The sequence below is a fragment of the Pelobates fuscus genome, chromosome 1, assembly GCF_036172605.1.
Source record: "Pelobates fuscus isolate aPelFus1 chromosome 1, aPelFus1.pri, whole genome shotgun sequence".
In the NCBI taxonomy this organism is placed as follows: domain Eukaryota; kingdom Metazoa; phylum Chordata; class Amphibia; order Anura; family Pelobatidae; genus Pelobates; species Pelobates fuscus.
Window position 1 is genome coordinate 292,403,608 of NC_086317.1, and position 17,150 is coordinate 292,420,757.

The 17,150-nt window shown below is 42.0% G+C and overlaps 1 protein-coding gene across 3 annotated transcripts in view; it reads left to right on the forward strand.

Annotated features, from left to right (window-relative positions):
- Positions 1-2,246: 2,246 nt before the first annotated feature.
- Positions 2,247-17,150, forward strand: part of IMPG2 (interphotoreceptor matrix proteoglycan 2) — a 95,298-nt gene continuing 80,394 nt past the window's right edge. For 2 of the 3 annotated variants that reach the window (XM_063457555.1, XM_063457563.1), the window contains exon 1: positions 2,248-2,362. In XM_063457555.1, the coding sequence (XP_063313625.1) occupies positions 2,284-2,362 (79 nt within the window). In that variant the 5' untranslated portion in view covers positions 2,248-2,283. Of the gene's footprint in view, positions 2,363-17,150 lie in introns of all 3 variants that reach the window. The other variant, XM_063457547.1, reaches the window with a different exon arrangement.

Below are 17,150 nucleotides of genomic sequence, written 5' to 3' on the forward strand. Positions count from 1 at the left end.
GGGATAATATTCAAGAATTCCTTGAGAAGAATATGGTTATCAGCAAAAATCAGCACGGTTTTATGAAGCACAGGTCATGTCAAACTAACTTGATTGCGTTCTACGAAGAAGTAAGTAGAAGTATAGATCAGGGTGTTGCAGTGGATGTGATCTATTTGGATTTTGCCAAGGCATTTGATACAGTTCCACACAAAAGATTAGTGTTCAAACTCAAGGAAATCGGTCTCGATGAAAATGCTTGTTCTTGGGTAGAACATTGGCTTAAAAACAGAATACAAAGAGTTGTCGTTAATGGTAAATTTTCAAGCTGGACAGAGGTGGCAAGTGGTGTCCCTCAGGGGTCTGTTCTGGGACCCCTTCTATTTAACATTTTTATAAATGATCTTGAAGACAGCATTGAAAGTCATGTTTCAGTGTTTGCAGATGACACAAAACTTTGTAAAATAATACAATGTGAGCAAGATATTACTTTGCTGCAGAAGGATTTAGATAGACTGAGGGACTGGGCACTCAAATGGCAGATGACATTTAATGTTGAAAAATGCAAAGTTATGCACTTCGGCGTAAAGAATACACAAGCAACGTATACCCTTAATGGAAGCGAATTAGGGATAACAACACACGAAAAGGACTTGGGAATTGTTATAGACAACAAACTATGCAACAATGTGCAATGTCAATCAGCAGTGGCCAAGGCCAGTAAGGTATTGTCATGCATGAAAAAGGGCATTCATTCTCGGGACGAGAATATCATTTTGCCTCTCTATAAATCACTGGTAAGACCACATATTGAATATGCTGTGCAATTTTGGGCACCTGTTCTAAAGAAGGATATCATGGCACTAGAAAAAGTGCAGAGGCGGGCTACAAAATTAATAAAAGGAATGGAACATATCAGCTATGAAGAAAGGTTAACAAATTTAAACCTATTTAGTTTAGAAAAACGTCGCCTGAGAGGGGATATGATAACATTATACAAATATATTCGGGGCCAATACAAACCATTGTGTGGAAATCTATTCACAAACCGGACTTTACATAGGACACGAGGCCATGCGTTTAGACTGGAAGAAAGAAGATTTCGTCTAAGGCAAAGGAAAGGTTTTTTTACTGTAAGAACAATCAGGATGTGGAATTCTCTGCCTGAAGAAGTGGTTTTATCAGAGTCCATACAGATGTTCAAACAGCTACTAGATGCATACTTGCAAAGACAGAATATTCAAGGATATAATCTTTCAATGTAGGGTAATAACTGCTTGATTCAAGGATAAATCTGACTGCCATTCTGGGGTCAATAAGGAATTTTTTGTCCTAGCTTGTTGCAAAATTGTGCTTCAAACTGGGTTTTTTTTTTTTTTTCTCTTTTGGATCAACAGCAAAAAACAGGTGTGAGGAAGGCTGAACTTGATGGACGCAAGTCTCTTTTCAGCTATCTAACTATGTAACTATGTAACTATGTATATATGTTACTTATCTCCACTGGAGCAGCAAAGAAAGAGGAAGAGGATTGGGGATCATTCCCTATATATAAACTACGCTGGATGCTGATTGGCTATTGGATATTCCATTGCAGTTACTTGACTGTTTTTTATTTCTCTTATATTGTTTTCACTTTATTGAAATATTCTTTGCTGCTGGAGTTTAGTAAAGAAAGTTAATGCATAATATGAGCCTCCTGTCTTTTTATAAAATTATGTCTATGACATACAGTTAAATATATATTATGTTATATATTTCAGTAATACCAGCACTGGTGGCTTTAGCCTCATGTAAAGCTGATTTTTACTAAATCAGTAATTATAAACTATTTTTAGTCGATAGGTAATCTATTTTAATCAGTATTTTGTTGCAGATACATAAACTAATTGATCATATTTATATAATACATCATTAGGCTGCATTGTTTTCACCATGAAGTAGCACAGACCTGCATTATTCTGCAGACCCAGTGAGTGATGTGTTTAGTTGGGTGTGAAATGTTCAGCCTGTGAATGGGCTGTCTGCTTGCAAGATGATGAGCTCCACTAAAGAGCTTACAAGCACAGATTAGACCTAAAAAAAATGATCTCCCTACTCCCTCCCATCTGTTAACAAGAGAAGCTCATTTAACATACAGACGTTTGTCTAAACCAAGTGGGCCGTTTGTAAAGAAATAAGATTTTTTGGGGTAAGTGCATTTTCACAACTTACTTATTTTTTATTCTTGTATATATCTATAATTTTATCATACATAAAAGATAAAACCTATTTCTTTTGACTTTCCTTTTAGCCAAAGTTGGAAGTATGGTTTATTTTCCTTGGAAGCTCTTATTGGGATTCTTCTACGTTACAGTATGCGGAGGACAGTTACAGACTTCAACAGGTACATAATACATCTCACTTTGACGTTTGTGATTATTAATGTACTGTATTAAACAGGTTTTTATGCACTTGGAAATAAAATAAGGCAGAAATTAGAACTTGCCATGTAATAAATACAAGCTTTTATAAATGTGCTGATTGACGTTCTATTGTAATAATTAAGTGAGTTATCGCATTTTTTTGCATAGCATCTTGATTCATATGATAAACAATATGATCAGAAACACAATATAATTTTGTTATCAAGCGTTTATTTAGTATAGATATGACTTTATAGATCCTTGGGAGATTTGCTGAAAGGGCTTTCTATCCATCCATACAGACTAGAGATAGTATTTATTCAAAGCTGAATATGGATTTTACATTGATGACTGTTCTATATATTTATTTAGCATGACTTTATGCCAATATGCAAACTATAACAACATCCATCTATCACAGTATTTCTACATCATTTCTGCATTGTTCAACCAGAATTAGTGTACAAAGATATCTAGTTTTGCATTGTAATATACCGTACTATAGTTTTTATTAACTACACATTTATGTCTTTTTTACCGACCCGAGTTTAGCACACTATGTTAAAGTGATAAGACATTTACCTGTTTTCAGAAAAATAATACTAATTAATAGTAGATGTTACCAATACTTAATAGTAAATGTGTAGTGTATTTAATTAACTTATTTTATGCCTGTCGTAGATGTGCATTTCATTAGGGTGTGCACCCAATGAAAAAACTAAATCATGATTTTTATCTACATAAAGTAATTTAAAACCAAAAGTTGAATAGTAAATGGTTCAATTAATATTCAGAAATCCAAAAACCCACCTCCAATATAGTCATACACGAATGGATGTGTCATTCAAAGGGTAAATATATGGTACTTTGCCTGTTACCTTATGGTGTGGAATAAATCACCTTGTATTCACCATTTGAGCTCTGTGCCCATTTATTTTCATCTAAATAAATAGCTAACCCAAACGGAAGTTCAGTAAAAGCACAGGTAGGCACGCCTTAATGGAGACAGGGAGTACAATTTGACATTGATTTAAAACATACTGGTACACCCCTTGTGTTTGCCTAGAATGATTGTGTGTATGTAAATACAGGACTTTATTCTCAAACTAGTTTTAGAGACGGGTATAAAGCCTCTATGAACATTACATCTATAATATCTAAGAAGTTCAAATATCTTAAGGTGTGTTTGTTTCCATTCACTAAAGACCGAATTGTACTGAACCGGAAATTACATTGCTAGTTTACCCAAAATGTTGAAAGTTACTTTTCCGTTCAATATAGTTCTGTGTTCTGCAATTAAACTCCTTAATCTTACTATCAAGTATGAACTCTTGTTTTGCTGGTTCATACAGGTTATAGGTGTTGTAGGTCGGTGCCATAAATATAGAATATATTGGTCATCTAACAAGTATTCACAAGAATAGGACGCATTGAGGGAGATGGACAGATAATAAGTGAAACATATTTTGGTTCTATTTATGGATCTTTATGCATACAACAACAAAAAAATCTCAAAACTTTTTTTATTCTAAATGCAATGTTTTAAAACTTGCAGCGTGACATTTTTTTTTTTATAGTACAAATAACGCTATGTATGGAAATGGCAGGGCACATTGTGAGACTGGGCTTGTCTGCCGTTTGTGACAAAATTAGATCACTTTTCTTCTTTGGCAAAGACTAGTGGCTTTTCAAGAGTTACAGTACCCGTTTTATATTTTATACATAAATGCAGGCACTAATTCTATCTCCACCATGATCTTTTATTACAAATACTTTTTATTTTTTTAAACTTGTTCTCTTATGTATTATAATATGACTTTTTAACTGTAGTAAATTTGGAGGCATTTGTCTTAAACAGCTAATGTTATATATATTTTATATAGTCTTTTAACTTATTTCATATAATTTATGATAATTCCACACTTAATAGTAAACTTACATGTGTGTATATATAATGATAGGATTGCAAATAGAGGTAACATTTGTGAAGTCCATACTTGCAATAATTGTTTGTTAGAATTAATGACATTAGATTATTTTGAATTATATAATGAATAGCATGACATGTTTCCACAATAATTAAAGATTTTGGTAGCCATTAACATTTTATTAATAATAAAGCATTAATAAACCATCAGTAAATACCTTTAAATATACAGATCAAACATAAAATCACATAATGACAACTGGGAAAGAAAAACAGTTTCTGGAAGGAAACAAGGCTTATTTGATCAGCCTTTGGTGAATGCTTCTTCTTTTACATATCCTTTTAATTTATGTACTACATAATACTAAATGAGGTGGGCCATCAGAACATTTTATGGTATTAAATGTATATGCTGACCTGAGCTATCATTTTAGGTTTTAATGTTATTTAACAAAATCAGAAGCTGATTCTGCTCATAAATAGATGTTACTATTACCCAACTCCATAGTACCAATTTTATTAATCTCGAAATGATGATGGATGTTGCAATCACCCAACTTAAAAGTATGTTTTTTTCTTTCTTTCTTTTTTATTTTAAACTCTGAAGGATAATGCCCCCTTAACTTGGAATAGGTATACAGTTACCAAAGTAAGCTATCTCACTAGCTAGAATTTGTTAAACATTTATTATACAGACCTGCACTAGTAAACTCCTTTTTTTAGAACCAAAACTTTCTAAAAATGTGTTTTTCACTACACACCAAATGTTCACATCCATGAATTCCTAGTTAAAACACCATAAGTAAGCTAAGGTAAAACTCAAATATATGCATTTTATGTTAACTGATTCAATTTTAGAGAACAAACCGATAAAAAGCTTACAATGGCAGTTTATAAATATAATATATACTCTACAGCAACGGTATAATATATACCCTTTAGCAACGGTAAATACAAGAAGCCTGGACACAGAACTGTGAACTTTTGCTCCTTTGTCATACAGTTTGTTAGTATAATTCAGAAATTCCTGACTGGTGTTCAAACAATAAACTCATTTCATCCTGATTTTACTCAGTGAAACGAAAGGAACATTATTATTTGAACTACCAAAATAACCTGAATTCTAGTGGCTGATTGTCGAATACAGGACAATACTATTTTCTGTCTTTCATTATTTGACATCTCCAGATAACAATTAATTTGTTTCATTACATTTCTGTGTCTGGCGAATACTGTCATAATTAAAAAGAAAAAACGAGGCAGTTATAAAATATAGAAATATTATACTGTGTTCTTAGAAATATTATACTGTGACTTTAGACAGCCTAAAATAGTACTTATACTATGAAATGACTGGCCTATTAATGTAGTAATATGGAAGATTATATCATATAGACAAGTAGACACCAAACTGGTGCAGGTTACAGATGGTAGGGAACAGCTCTCTATGACTTGTTGCAATCTACCCACTTAGCCCTATGAGATGGCCAAGTTAAAGGACCACTATAGGCACCTAGACCACTTCAGCTCAATGAAATGGTCTGGGTGCCAGGTCCCCTTAGTTTTAACCCAGCAGTTGTAAATATAGCAGTTTCAGAGAAACTGCTATGTTTACACTGCAGGGTTAATACAGCCTCTAGTGGCATTCTCCCTGATAGCCACTAGAGGCCGCTTGCGCGATTCTCAGTGAGAAAATTGCATTGAATTTACGCAGTGTGAGTTCAGATCCCCATAGGAAAGCATTGAGTAATGCTTTCCTATGGGCGGTTTGAATGCGCGCGGCTCTGTCCGCACATGCACATTCGGCTTCACTCGGGAACTGATGTCGGCAGGGGGAGGAGAGGTCAATAGCGCCGAGGGAGCCTGGCGCTGGATTAAGGTAAGTGGCTAAAGGGGTTTTAACCCCTTCAGCCCAGCGGGTGGGGGGCTCTGAAGGAGAGGGGATCCTAATAACCCTACAGTGCCAGAAAAACATGGTCTGTTAAAAACCAAATGCATTATCCATCATCTATAAAAGGGATAATGGAAACTGCACATATAATCATGACCTACACTTGTCTTCTCTAACACAAACTTATCGATAGCTATTACAATTGATAAACGTGGAGGGGGGGGGAGGTTTTCCCCTATCTCCTAAATTAGCTGTAGAGATTCAGGGCTTCACATTCTTCAAGAGTACCACATTTTCCAAGCCCCCTTCAAGCAATAACTATGCTTGCAGATGACAATAAAATAGCGTAAAAACATGAATGCACATTATTGCTGTATATGCTACGGCTTCTCCACACATTGTATACCTTGCAATGAGGTATAGAGAGAAAGTCCAAGATTTTGCAAAGAGTCCTTTGGATTAATGATAATTCCACACTTAATAGTAAACTTACATGTGTGTATATATAATTGGAGGATTGAAAATAGAGGAAACATTTGTGTAACCTGTTAGTTTTTTCAGAAGTCTATACTTGCAATACTTGTTTGTTAGAATTAATGACATTAGATTATTTTGAATTATATAATGAATAGCATGGTTGCATCAAGGGTAAAAGGGGCGAGTAGATATACAGAATATGGAATATTCTGCAAGACTATTACTGAGTAATTCTCAGTAGATCTTCTTGCACATACAGTATGCAATGAGATGCCATAGTCCTCTTTTGAACATTTCAGAGAAGACGCCATTTCCCAAAAGCCATTACAAGTGGCAGATTTTGGAAGAAAGCAAGATAAGGAAGGTTGAAGCTCACTAAAGTGCTGCTCTTTGCCACATTTTTTCACAAACTTAGCTGGTCTATAATTGTAGAATATGCTAACCTATAATCTTAATTTTAGTAATGACAGGAGGCGAGTATTTTGCATAACATTCTTTACTGAAAACTCCAGCAGCACAGATCTATAATAGAATCAACCAATAAAAACAAAGTAACATTCTCTATATAAGGCCCTGACAGTCCAAACTCCTCCTCTTTCTTTGATGTGAGGTAGTTAGAAACGAAATAGAACTGGAACAGGAAAGTAAATGGAAGAACTGAACACCAATTCCAAATGGTTCTGAAGAGAAATTCTGCTTGTAGCGAAGGGACCATCAGAGCCGATAAAAGATGTCAAAGATCAAACTGAAACAAACAGAAATAAGTGAAAGGCAATGGTAATGGCTTCATGTCAACATAACATCGATAAGCAAGTGCTATGCAATATTAAAATACTCGCCATTTTATAAGTTAGCATTATCTACAATTTTATCACATGACAGGAGGCTTCATATATTGGATATGTTGTTCACCCAGATCAGGGATGTAACATGTTGTGTTTTGGGGTATTTATGAAACTTTATAAAATAAGTGTTTTTTCTGCCTGGAGATAATTGAATTACATTCTGTACTTTACACAATTATCTCCCATGCAGAGGGGAGGGATTGTGTGCTGTATGTGGGAGTGTCGTACATTTAGATACTATTCAGATTTGGTTTGTAAGCTTTGTGTCCCTGTCCCCCACAAGGTTCATGTGGGCGTATACGTTGCTTGGGGACTTGCATAAAAGTCCAGCTGTGGCTTCCATTAAACACACTTGTTTTACCCTTCATGAAGTCTAGGCTCATGTTTGGGGGGTTGAAGAACTACATTCACTCTGCAGATTGCTATAATCACTATACTCCCCTGAGTATAATCACTCCCAAGCTCTTGTAAAAGCTGTTCCTTCTACGCTCTCTGGACTAGGAGAGGTCTACCTACTGGAAGCTGGATCCAGGTCTTGGGTCCAGGGTGGGTGGAGGATGGCCAGACCCCAACCAAGTTTGTGGGGTTACTGGTGGTTATGGTGTTCCGGTGTAGTGCTTATGGTACTCGCAAGTACTAGGAAGCAGCGATTGACGGAGGTACCTGGTCAGGGTGCCAGGTGGTCCATCACAGAGACCAATCCTGTAAAGCATGATTACCATAATAGATGAGCCAGTCAAAAAAGCCTGCAATAAAGCCAAGCTGCGAACGGAATGCGCACCGAAACACAGTTCAACCGGCCAAAATATGAAACAAAAAGTCGACATGCTGATGACCCCTGCAGTTGAATAGGTTGTGGAAGATTATCTAGCATAGCCGCCAGTCACTTCCGTCCCACCAATAAGGAGAGTACCAATCCGCCGTGATGTTGGAGATTTGCCGAGAGGTAATCCACTCATTGTGTGAAGTTGCGAGATAGGTTATATACTGGATTGCCAAGAAATTGTCCATGCATAATGCAGTAGTCGGACACATACAGGCCAGTCTGCGAATAGCAAAAGAGCTTGTGATCAGTTCTAGGCAGTTGATATGTAAATCAGTCACCTCGTCTAGCCACTGTCCTCTTCCGGATGATTCCACACAATGTGCTCCCCAGCCCCAGAGGCTGGCATCCAGTTTCACGACAACTACTGGAGAGGGCTCAAATATGGCCTTCTTATTCCATGCCTGCCTATGAAGGAGCCACCAACGTAGCTATGTCCGCTCTCGGAGGTGAGAGTCACTGTCTGGTTGAACAAGAGGCCTTAACGCAGGTAGTGTGCCTTCAACTGTAGCATGTAGAGGTATCTTGAATGAAAGCAGAGAAGCGACACATGAATCGAGCCAGAAGATGAAGAGGGATGTGGTCCACCCACAGTATGTTCCATATCCCCTTCCGGATGGTTGCAATCTTTAAGAGGAGTACGCAGCGGATCTTGAATTCCTGAAACAGCTACTACTTAGGTAGGTTCAAGCAGCTTCATCAAGATTCACTACAAAACCCAGGGACTCTAGAAAACGTATGACCGTATGTAAATCTCCTGTCTTCTTCTGGTCCAGGAAGATAATGTCAAGGAAGCCTCCAATGTTATAGTTACATAGGCTGAAAAGAGACATGTGTCCATCAAGTTCAGCCTTTATCACGTCTGTTTTTTTTGCTGGTGATCCTACAGAAGGCAAAAAACACAGTTTGAAGCACTTCCAATTTTGCAACAAACTAGGAATAGAATCCTTCTTGACCCAAGAATGGCAGTCAGTTTTAGCCTTGGATCAATATGTCCTGCGCATATTATACTGTGCCTTTGGAAAATTATGTCTGGATTTCCTCGTCTATGAAAGCCTTGTGTTCTTTTGAGACATGGAGAGGTGGCATGATGTAATGTAGCCCTGTACTATCTGTAGAATCCAAGCGTCCGATAATATGACTTCCCAATCCTCTCAGAAAAGAGACATCCTGCCTGCAACTAACATAGTGGAAGGACAATGGAAAAGGCGGGAAAACGTCCTCAGTCTCTGCTCAGGGTCCTCATGACCTGTCTGCACTACTTTAGGTCCACGCTGAGGAAATTGGGAAGAATGAAGAGGTTGTCTGGGACGGAAGCCCAAAATCGGCTAGTCAGTCTGCCAACCAGCTCACCTAAAAACACTGCAACCTAGAGAAGGGTGTAATACTTGTCTCAAAGGAGGACTGAGTCTGGTCGAGGGTCGTAAACAGGGAGACGCATTTCTTGAGCTCGGAGATGAAGGAGTCGTCAAACAGTAATCTATTGTCGGACGGTGTCGGCTCCTTAGTGTTCAAGAGCTCCGAGTTAATCCTCGAGAGGCACTCTTTTTGTCTCTCTGTGTACAAAGTCACATTAGCATTCCCTAGCGTAAAAATTGAGCGTTGGGCCCATTCGCGTATGGCACTTGGGTCGAGCTGGGCTCCTTGTGACAGTGCCAGGACTGCGAAGTATAGTATATTTGCCAACGGACCTAGAAGGTCAAGCAGTTAATCCTTTCTCTATCCCTTTACATGGGTCCTGTCGCTTCCGGGACCTAAATATCAGGACTGCCTGTTCGAATTGTGGCATGACCCCCATTTTATTTTATTGGAGTAGAGGTCGTGGACATACCACTCATAAGTGAGCCTGGATCTCGTGGTCTAAGGGCTTTTTTTTAAATCCAGAAATGGACTAACAAAGCTAAATGCATGGGTAAACCATGTCTAATGGTCTTGGGATCTAATAGTGGGCAACACTGAGTGTCCAGGAAAAAAAATCCTCACTCTCCTGCAGATAAGAATCCTGTTTCTCATCTTGTGGGAGGGAGCATTCCATGAACGACTCCTTAACATATCTGACACATCTTGTCAGTGATGCTCATCATCCAAAATGGAATTGTCTGTGTTCCACTCATCCAACATGTCTCAAACGAATGGGACTAGGCATCTTCCTCTTCTGAGGATTGTACTAGAGGAGGTAGCCACCAAATGTTTAGTGCATTTAGTTGGCTACTTCCCTTTTAATCTGGTAGGTGCACTTTTTTTTGGCTTTTGGCCATGGGTGGGATGTCTCTGGTGAAGCTCCCAAGCTAATGGCGTCCTCATCTATTGGATGAGCAAGACCCAAGGTTTGGATAGGGACCACAGGAGCGGTTATGCCAATATCTTGGAGAGAGCCATTTCCACAGAAGTTGCCACTGCAGCATTAATCATGGAATGGAAGTCCTGGGTTTGTGGTGGGGGTAAATGACTCAAGGTTGTGCATGGAATGTCCTTTGGTGTAATCACAGTTGGATAGTGGTATCGCAATCAGGAGGATCAACCCTTTCAATTACCAGCAGGCACAGAGGGCAGGAGAGGGCATAAGGGGGCTCACCCCTATAATACAGCAGGGAGCTCACCCCTGTGCACAGCTGTACCAGACAGTCTGCACAAACAGGCACCAGAAAAGTTAAATTGTATACACTGTATACCACCCTCTTTAGATTGTCAAAAGCATCATTCGGTGACAACGGCATAAAGTACATAAATTAAGTAAGCGCCTCCATCTGACACCCTTAATATGGTAGATAGTGTGATAGAGAAATAGCAAAATACCATAAAAATAAGTATTTATATAAAAAAGAACAAAGGAAAACAATTGTGGGCACACTATCCTAAGTCGCCGCCCGCCTGGAACTCAGCTAGCCGCCTGTCTGCTCAAACAGCCCAGCCAACAGCCCCACTGGACCCCAGGTAAAAAATCCACCCAGCTCTCCCAAAGGTAGGGAGGCTGGGTGGATTTAAATTAAAATAAAAAAATAATAATCTGTGAGTGTTGAGGTGGGAGGGGGGGGGGGGGAGATTTGTGTGTCTTGGGTGAGTTCATGGGGACTTGCATAAATACTGGAAGTTCTGAATAAAGCTGCTAGTTGACTCCCAGACTGTGTTTCGTCCGGTTATTGGGAGGATTGGGGATATTGCCTTACTTTTCAGCGCTGACTGTGGATTTACCTGTGATACCAGCAGAGATCCTGGATTATAATATTGCACTCCGCTACAGTTTCCTTCACGAGTGTGCGTTTCAGGGCCTGCCAGGGCACAGTGTCACACCAGTGCAACTCTTATCTGGTGTAACAGTAGTGTACATTTTTTCAAAAAATTTTTTGACTGTAATAGATTGAATAGCAGTTAGTTGTCTGCCAGCGTGTGTGTCAGGCTCACAGCGTATACTGTGCCCACTTGCCCAGTGCCACCACTCACTCACTGGTGTCACAATAGCTTGCATTTAACAAAAAAAAACTTTTTTGACTGTAATATAATAGCAGTCAGTTTCCTTCACTAGTGTGCGTTTCAGGGCCCTCCCCGTGCCACCACTCACTCACTGGTGTCACAATAGCTTGCATTTAAAAAAAACAAAACTTTTTTGACTGTAATATAATAGCAGTCAGTTTCCTTCACTAGTGTGCGTTTTAGGGCCTGCCCAGTGCCACCACTCACTCACTGGTGTCACAATAGCTTGCATTTAAAAAAAACAAAAACTTTTTTGACTGTAATATAAAAGCAGTCAGTTTCCTTCACTAGTGTGCTTTCAGGGCCCTCCCCGTGCCACCACTCACTCACTGGTGTCACAATAACTTGCATTTAAAAAAACAACAACTTTTTTGACTGTAATATAATAGCAGTCAGTTTCCTTCACGCATGTGCGTTTCAGGGCCTGCCAGGGCACAGTGTCACACCAGTGCAACTCATATCTGGTGTTACAGTAGTCACACCGGACCAGCACTCCTGTCCGCCCTGAACGCACAGGTGGATCAGTGGCTGACTCCGCACAGGGGCGTATTAGCCGCGAGGCAAACAAGGCATTTGCCTTGGGCGGCATTTTCCAGGGGGCGGCAAAAAAGCCGCCCCCAAATGCCCAAGGCAAATGTCTTGTTAGACTTGCGGCTAACAGACATGCCGGCGGGCTGCTGGGCGATCGGGCAGCACTGCCTTGTGGGCGGGCGGGCGGCCGGCGAGGGAGCACTTCCCCTGAGCTGTCTGTTCAGCTCCCTCGCCAGCCGCAGAGTGAGGCTGGGAGGCGGAGCCGGAATATGACGTCATATTCCGGCTCCCAGCCTCACTCTGAGGCGCGCGAGGGAGCTGAACAGACAGCTCAGGGGAAGTGCTCCCTCGCCGGCCGCCCGCCCGCCAGGCAGTGCCGCCCGATCACCCAGCAGCCACTGGACCACCAGCGAGGAAGAGACACCCCCCCCTCCCCAGCATTCCCAAAGGTAAGGAGGCTGGGGGGCGGGGGGGTGTTAAATAAAAAAAAAAATGTGTGAAAAAAATACAAAATAAATGTGTGAAAAATAAATTTAAAAAAATGTGTGAAAAATAAATAAAAAAATGTGTGAAAAATAAATTGTAAAAAAATGTGTTAAAAAAAAAAAAATGTGTTAATGTGGGTGGGTGAGTGTGTGTCTGTGTCTGTTAGTGTGTGTCAGTGTGTGTGTCTGTTAGTGTGTGTGTGTGTGTGTCAGTGTGTGTGTCTGTTAGTGTTTGTGTCTGTTAGTGTGTGTGTGTGTGTGTGTGTGTCTGTTCGTGTGTGTGTGTGTGTCTGTTAGTGTGTATGTTAGTGTGTGTGTGTCAGTGTGTGTGTTTGTGTCTGTTAGTGTGTGTCTGTTAGTGTTTCTGTCTGTGTCTGTTAGTGTGTGTGTCTGTGTCTGTTAGTGTGTGTGTCTGTTAGTGTGTGTGTGTCTGACTGTGTGTGTCTGTGAGTGTGTGTGTATGTTAGTGAGTGTGTGTGTGTCTGTTAGTGTGTGTTTGCCTGTGAGTGTGTGTGTATGTTAGTGAGTGTGTGTGTGTGCTAGTTTGTGTCTGCTAGTGAGTGAGTGTGTGTCTGTTAGTGTGTGTCTGTTAGTGAGTGTTTGTCTGTTAGCTACTGTATGCGTATCTGTCAGTGAATGTGTGTGTGTGTATTTAGAATGCGGGGCGGGGGGAAAGGTTAGGGGGGCGGTGGCGCAGAGGGAGGGGGGGCGCCTGAGTTTTGTCCTGCCTAGGGCAGCACAAAACCAGGATACACCACTGACTCCGCACCAACTGGAGATCAGCAAAGTGGTTTGTGACAACGGAAGAAATTTGTTGGCGGCATTGCATTTGGGCAAGTTGACACATGTGCCGTGCATGGCACATGTGTGTAATCTGATCGTACAACGCTTTGTGCATAAGTACCCAGGCTTACAGGACGTCCTTAAGCAGGCCAGGAAGGTGTGTGGCCATTTCAGGCGTTCCTACATGGCCATGGCGCACTTTTCCGATATCCAGCGGTGAAACAACATGCCAGTGAGGCGCTTGATTTGCGACAGCCCGACACGTTGGATTTCAACACTCCTAATGTTCGACCGCCTGCTCCAACAAGAAAAAGCCGTTAACGAGTATTTGTATGACTGGGGTGCTAGGACAGCCTCTGCGGAGCTGGGATTTTTTTTGCCACGTTACTGGACGCTCATGCGCAATGCCTGTAGGCTCATGCGTCCTTTTGAGGAGGTGACAAACCTAGTCAGTCGCAACAAAGGCACCATCAGCGACATCATACCATTTGTTTTCTTCCTGGAGCGTGCCCTGCGAAGAGTGCTGGATCAGGCCATAGATGAGCGTGAAGAGGAAGAGTTGTGGTCACCATCACCACCAGAAACAGCCTTATCAGCATCGCTTGCTGGACCTGCGGCAACGCTGGAAGAGGATTGTGAGGAAGAGGAGTCAGAGCAGGAATGTGGCTTTGAGGAGGAGGAGGAAGACCAACCACAACAGGCATCCCAGGGTGCTCGTTGTCACCTATCTGGTACCCGTGGTGTTGTACGTGGCTGGGGGGAAGAACATACCTTCAGAGAGATCACTGAGGACGAGGAACAGGAGATGAGTAGCTCGGCATCCAACCTTGTGCAAATGGGGTCTTTCATGCTGTCGTGCCTGTTGAGGGACCCTCGTATAAAAAGGCTGAAGTAGAACGACCTGTACTGGGTGTCCACGCTACTAGACCCCCGGTATAAGCAGAAAGTGCCTGAAATGTTACCGAATTACGGCAAGTCGGAAAGGATGCAGCAGTTCCAAAATCAATTAAAAAGTATGCTTTACACAGCGTATAAGGGTGATGTCACAGCACAACGGGAATCTAACAGGGGAAGAGGTGAAAGTAATCCTCCTCCTCCCACGACCACGCCGGCAAGGACAGGACGCTTTACACATGTGTTGTTGATGGAGTCCTACACATCGCCACAGCCCTTCGGGGTCCACCCTCAGAGACTCGACCAACAGGTAGCAGACTACCTCGTCTTAACTGCAGATATCGACACTCTGAGGAGCGATGAACCCCTTGACTACTGGGTGTGCAGGCTTGACTTGTGGCCTGAGTCACATTTGCGATAGAACTTCTGGCCTGCCCGCTTCAAGTGTCCTGTCAGAAAGGACCTTCAGTGCAGCAGGAGGTATTGTCATTGAGAAGAGAAGTCGCCTAGGCCAAAAAAGTCTAGATTACCTCACCTTTATTAAGATGAATGAGGGATGGATCCTGAAGGGACTGACAGTGGGCGATACATTCGACTAAAAAAGGCCTGATGAGGGGGACTACTTAACACACCACTCCTATCTGGTGGCACATTAGATTGCATGCGCAGTGCCCCACATTTGAAGTAGGAGGACCGACCAAGCATCTTTTTCAATCTCCCGCTTCATTAAAATCGATGCCTTATATACACGTCTCCTGATAGGGATTAAACTGATAGGAATAGTACTACTTAACACACCACTCCTATCTGGTGGCACATTAGATTGCACGCGCAGTGCCCCAAATTTGAAGTAGGAGGACCGACCAAGCATCTTTTTCCATCTCCCGCTTCCTGGGTGTGGGAAGAGAGACCTTCAATGACATCAGTGAGGACAAGGAACGGGACATGGCTAGCTTGGTATCCAACCTTGTGCAAATGGGGAGTTTGCGGTTTTGCAAATGGACTGTTTGCATTTGTTTGCGGTGCGTTAAACGGGGAGTTTGGTCTGTCACTGTGAAGCGGGCGTAACCCTTACACTACCTGATCGATACAACATCATACCTGATGTTTTAAAGCACCTTATTCCAAACAATTTAGGAATGTTAGGTGATTTATGCCCTTTATGGATTAAAACCAGACTCTGCATCAACTATGTAATTTTCCATGGGAGTTTTGCCATGGATCCCCTTCCAGCATGCCACAGTCCAGGTGTTAGTCCCCTTGAAACAACTTTTCCATCACTATTGTGGCCAGAAAGAGTCCCTGTGGGTTTTAAAATTCGCCTGCCCATTGAAGTCTATGGCGGTTCGCCCGGTTCGCGAACATTTGCGGAAGTTCGCGTTCGCAGTTCGCGAACCGAAAATTTTATGTTCGCATCATCACTAATCCTGAGGCCTAATAGTAAACTAAAGATACAGAAACCTGACAGGGCTAGTAAAAACTGTGGGGATGACAGCTGGAAGCAGTGGCGGATCCAGAAGCTAATCTCGGGAGGGGCACTGGCAGATTATTGTAAGAAACAATCCAGGCACAATAACCACTACAGCTCTCTGTAGTGTTTTTGGTGCCAGGAGTTGCTGTGGCGCCTTCCCAGAGTAAGTAGTCAAACCGTTTAAAAAAATGTTTGATAACTTACTCAGGTCTGCCGGGATAGGGGTTGTAGTGTGTATGTGTGTCAGGGGTGCATTGTGTGTGAGGGTCACAGTATGTGTATGGAGGGGTAGTGCGTGTGTGAGAGGGGTGCAGTGTATGTATGGGGTAGAAATGTGTATATTGGGAGCAGTGTGTTTGTGTATAAAGGGTGCAGTGAGTATATTGGGAGCAGTGTGTTTGTGTGTGAGTGGCGCAGTGTGTTTTTGTGTGAAGGGTGCTGTGTGTGTATGGGGGGCAGTGAGTGTATTGGGGCTGTGTGTGTATTGGGGGCTATGTGTGTGTAAGGGGGGCTGTGTGTGTGTAAGGGGGCCAGTGTGTGTAAGGGGGGCTGTGTATGTAAGGGGGGGCTGTGTATGTAAGGGGGGCTGTGTGTGTAAGGGGGGGCTGTGTGTGTAAGGGGGGGCTGTGCATGTAAGGGGGGCTGTGTATGTAAGGGGGGGCTGTGTGTGTAAGGTGGGCTGTGTATGTAAGGGGGGCTGTGTGTATAAGGGGGGGCTGTGTATGTAAGGGGGGCTGTGTGTGTAAGGGGAGGCTGTGTATGTAAGGGGAGGCTGTGTATGTAAGGGGGGGGCTGTGTGTGTAAGGGGGGCTGTGTATGTAAGGGGGGGCTGTGTGTGTAAGGGGGGCTCTGTATGTAAGGGGGGCTGTGTGTGTAAGGGGGGCTGTGTATGTAAGTGGGGCTGTGTGTGTAAAGGGCGGCTGTGTATGTAAGGGGGGGCTGTGTGTGTAAGGGGGTTGTGTATGTAAGGGGGGCTGTGTGTGTAAGGGGGCTGTGTATGTAAGGGGGGCTGTGTGTGTAAGGGGGCTGTGTATGTAAGGGGGGCTGTGTATGTAAGAGGGGGCTGTATATTTGTGTGTGATGCCGTGTGTAGGGGGTTATAGTTTGTGTGAGGGGGTAGGGGGGCAGATTAAAGATATTTTTTTTTTTATTATTATTATTAAATAATTAA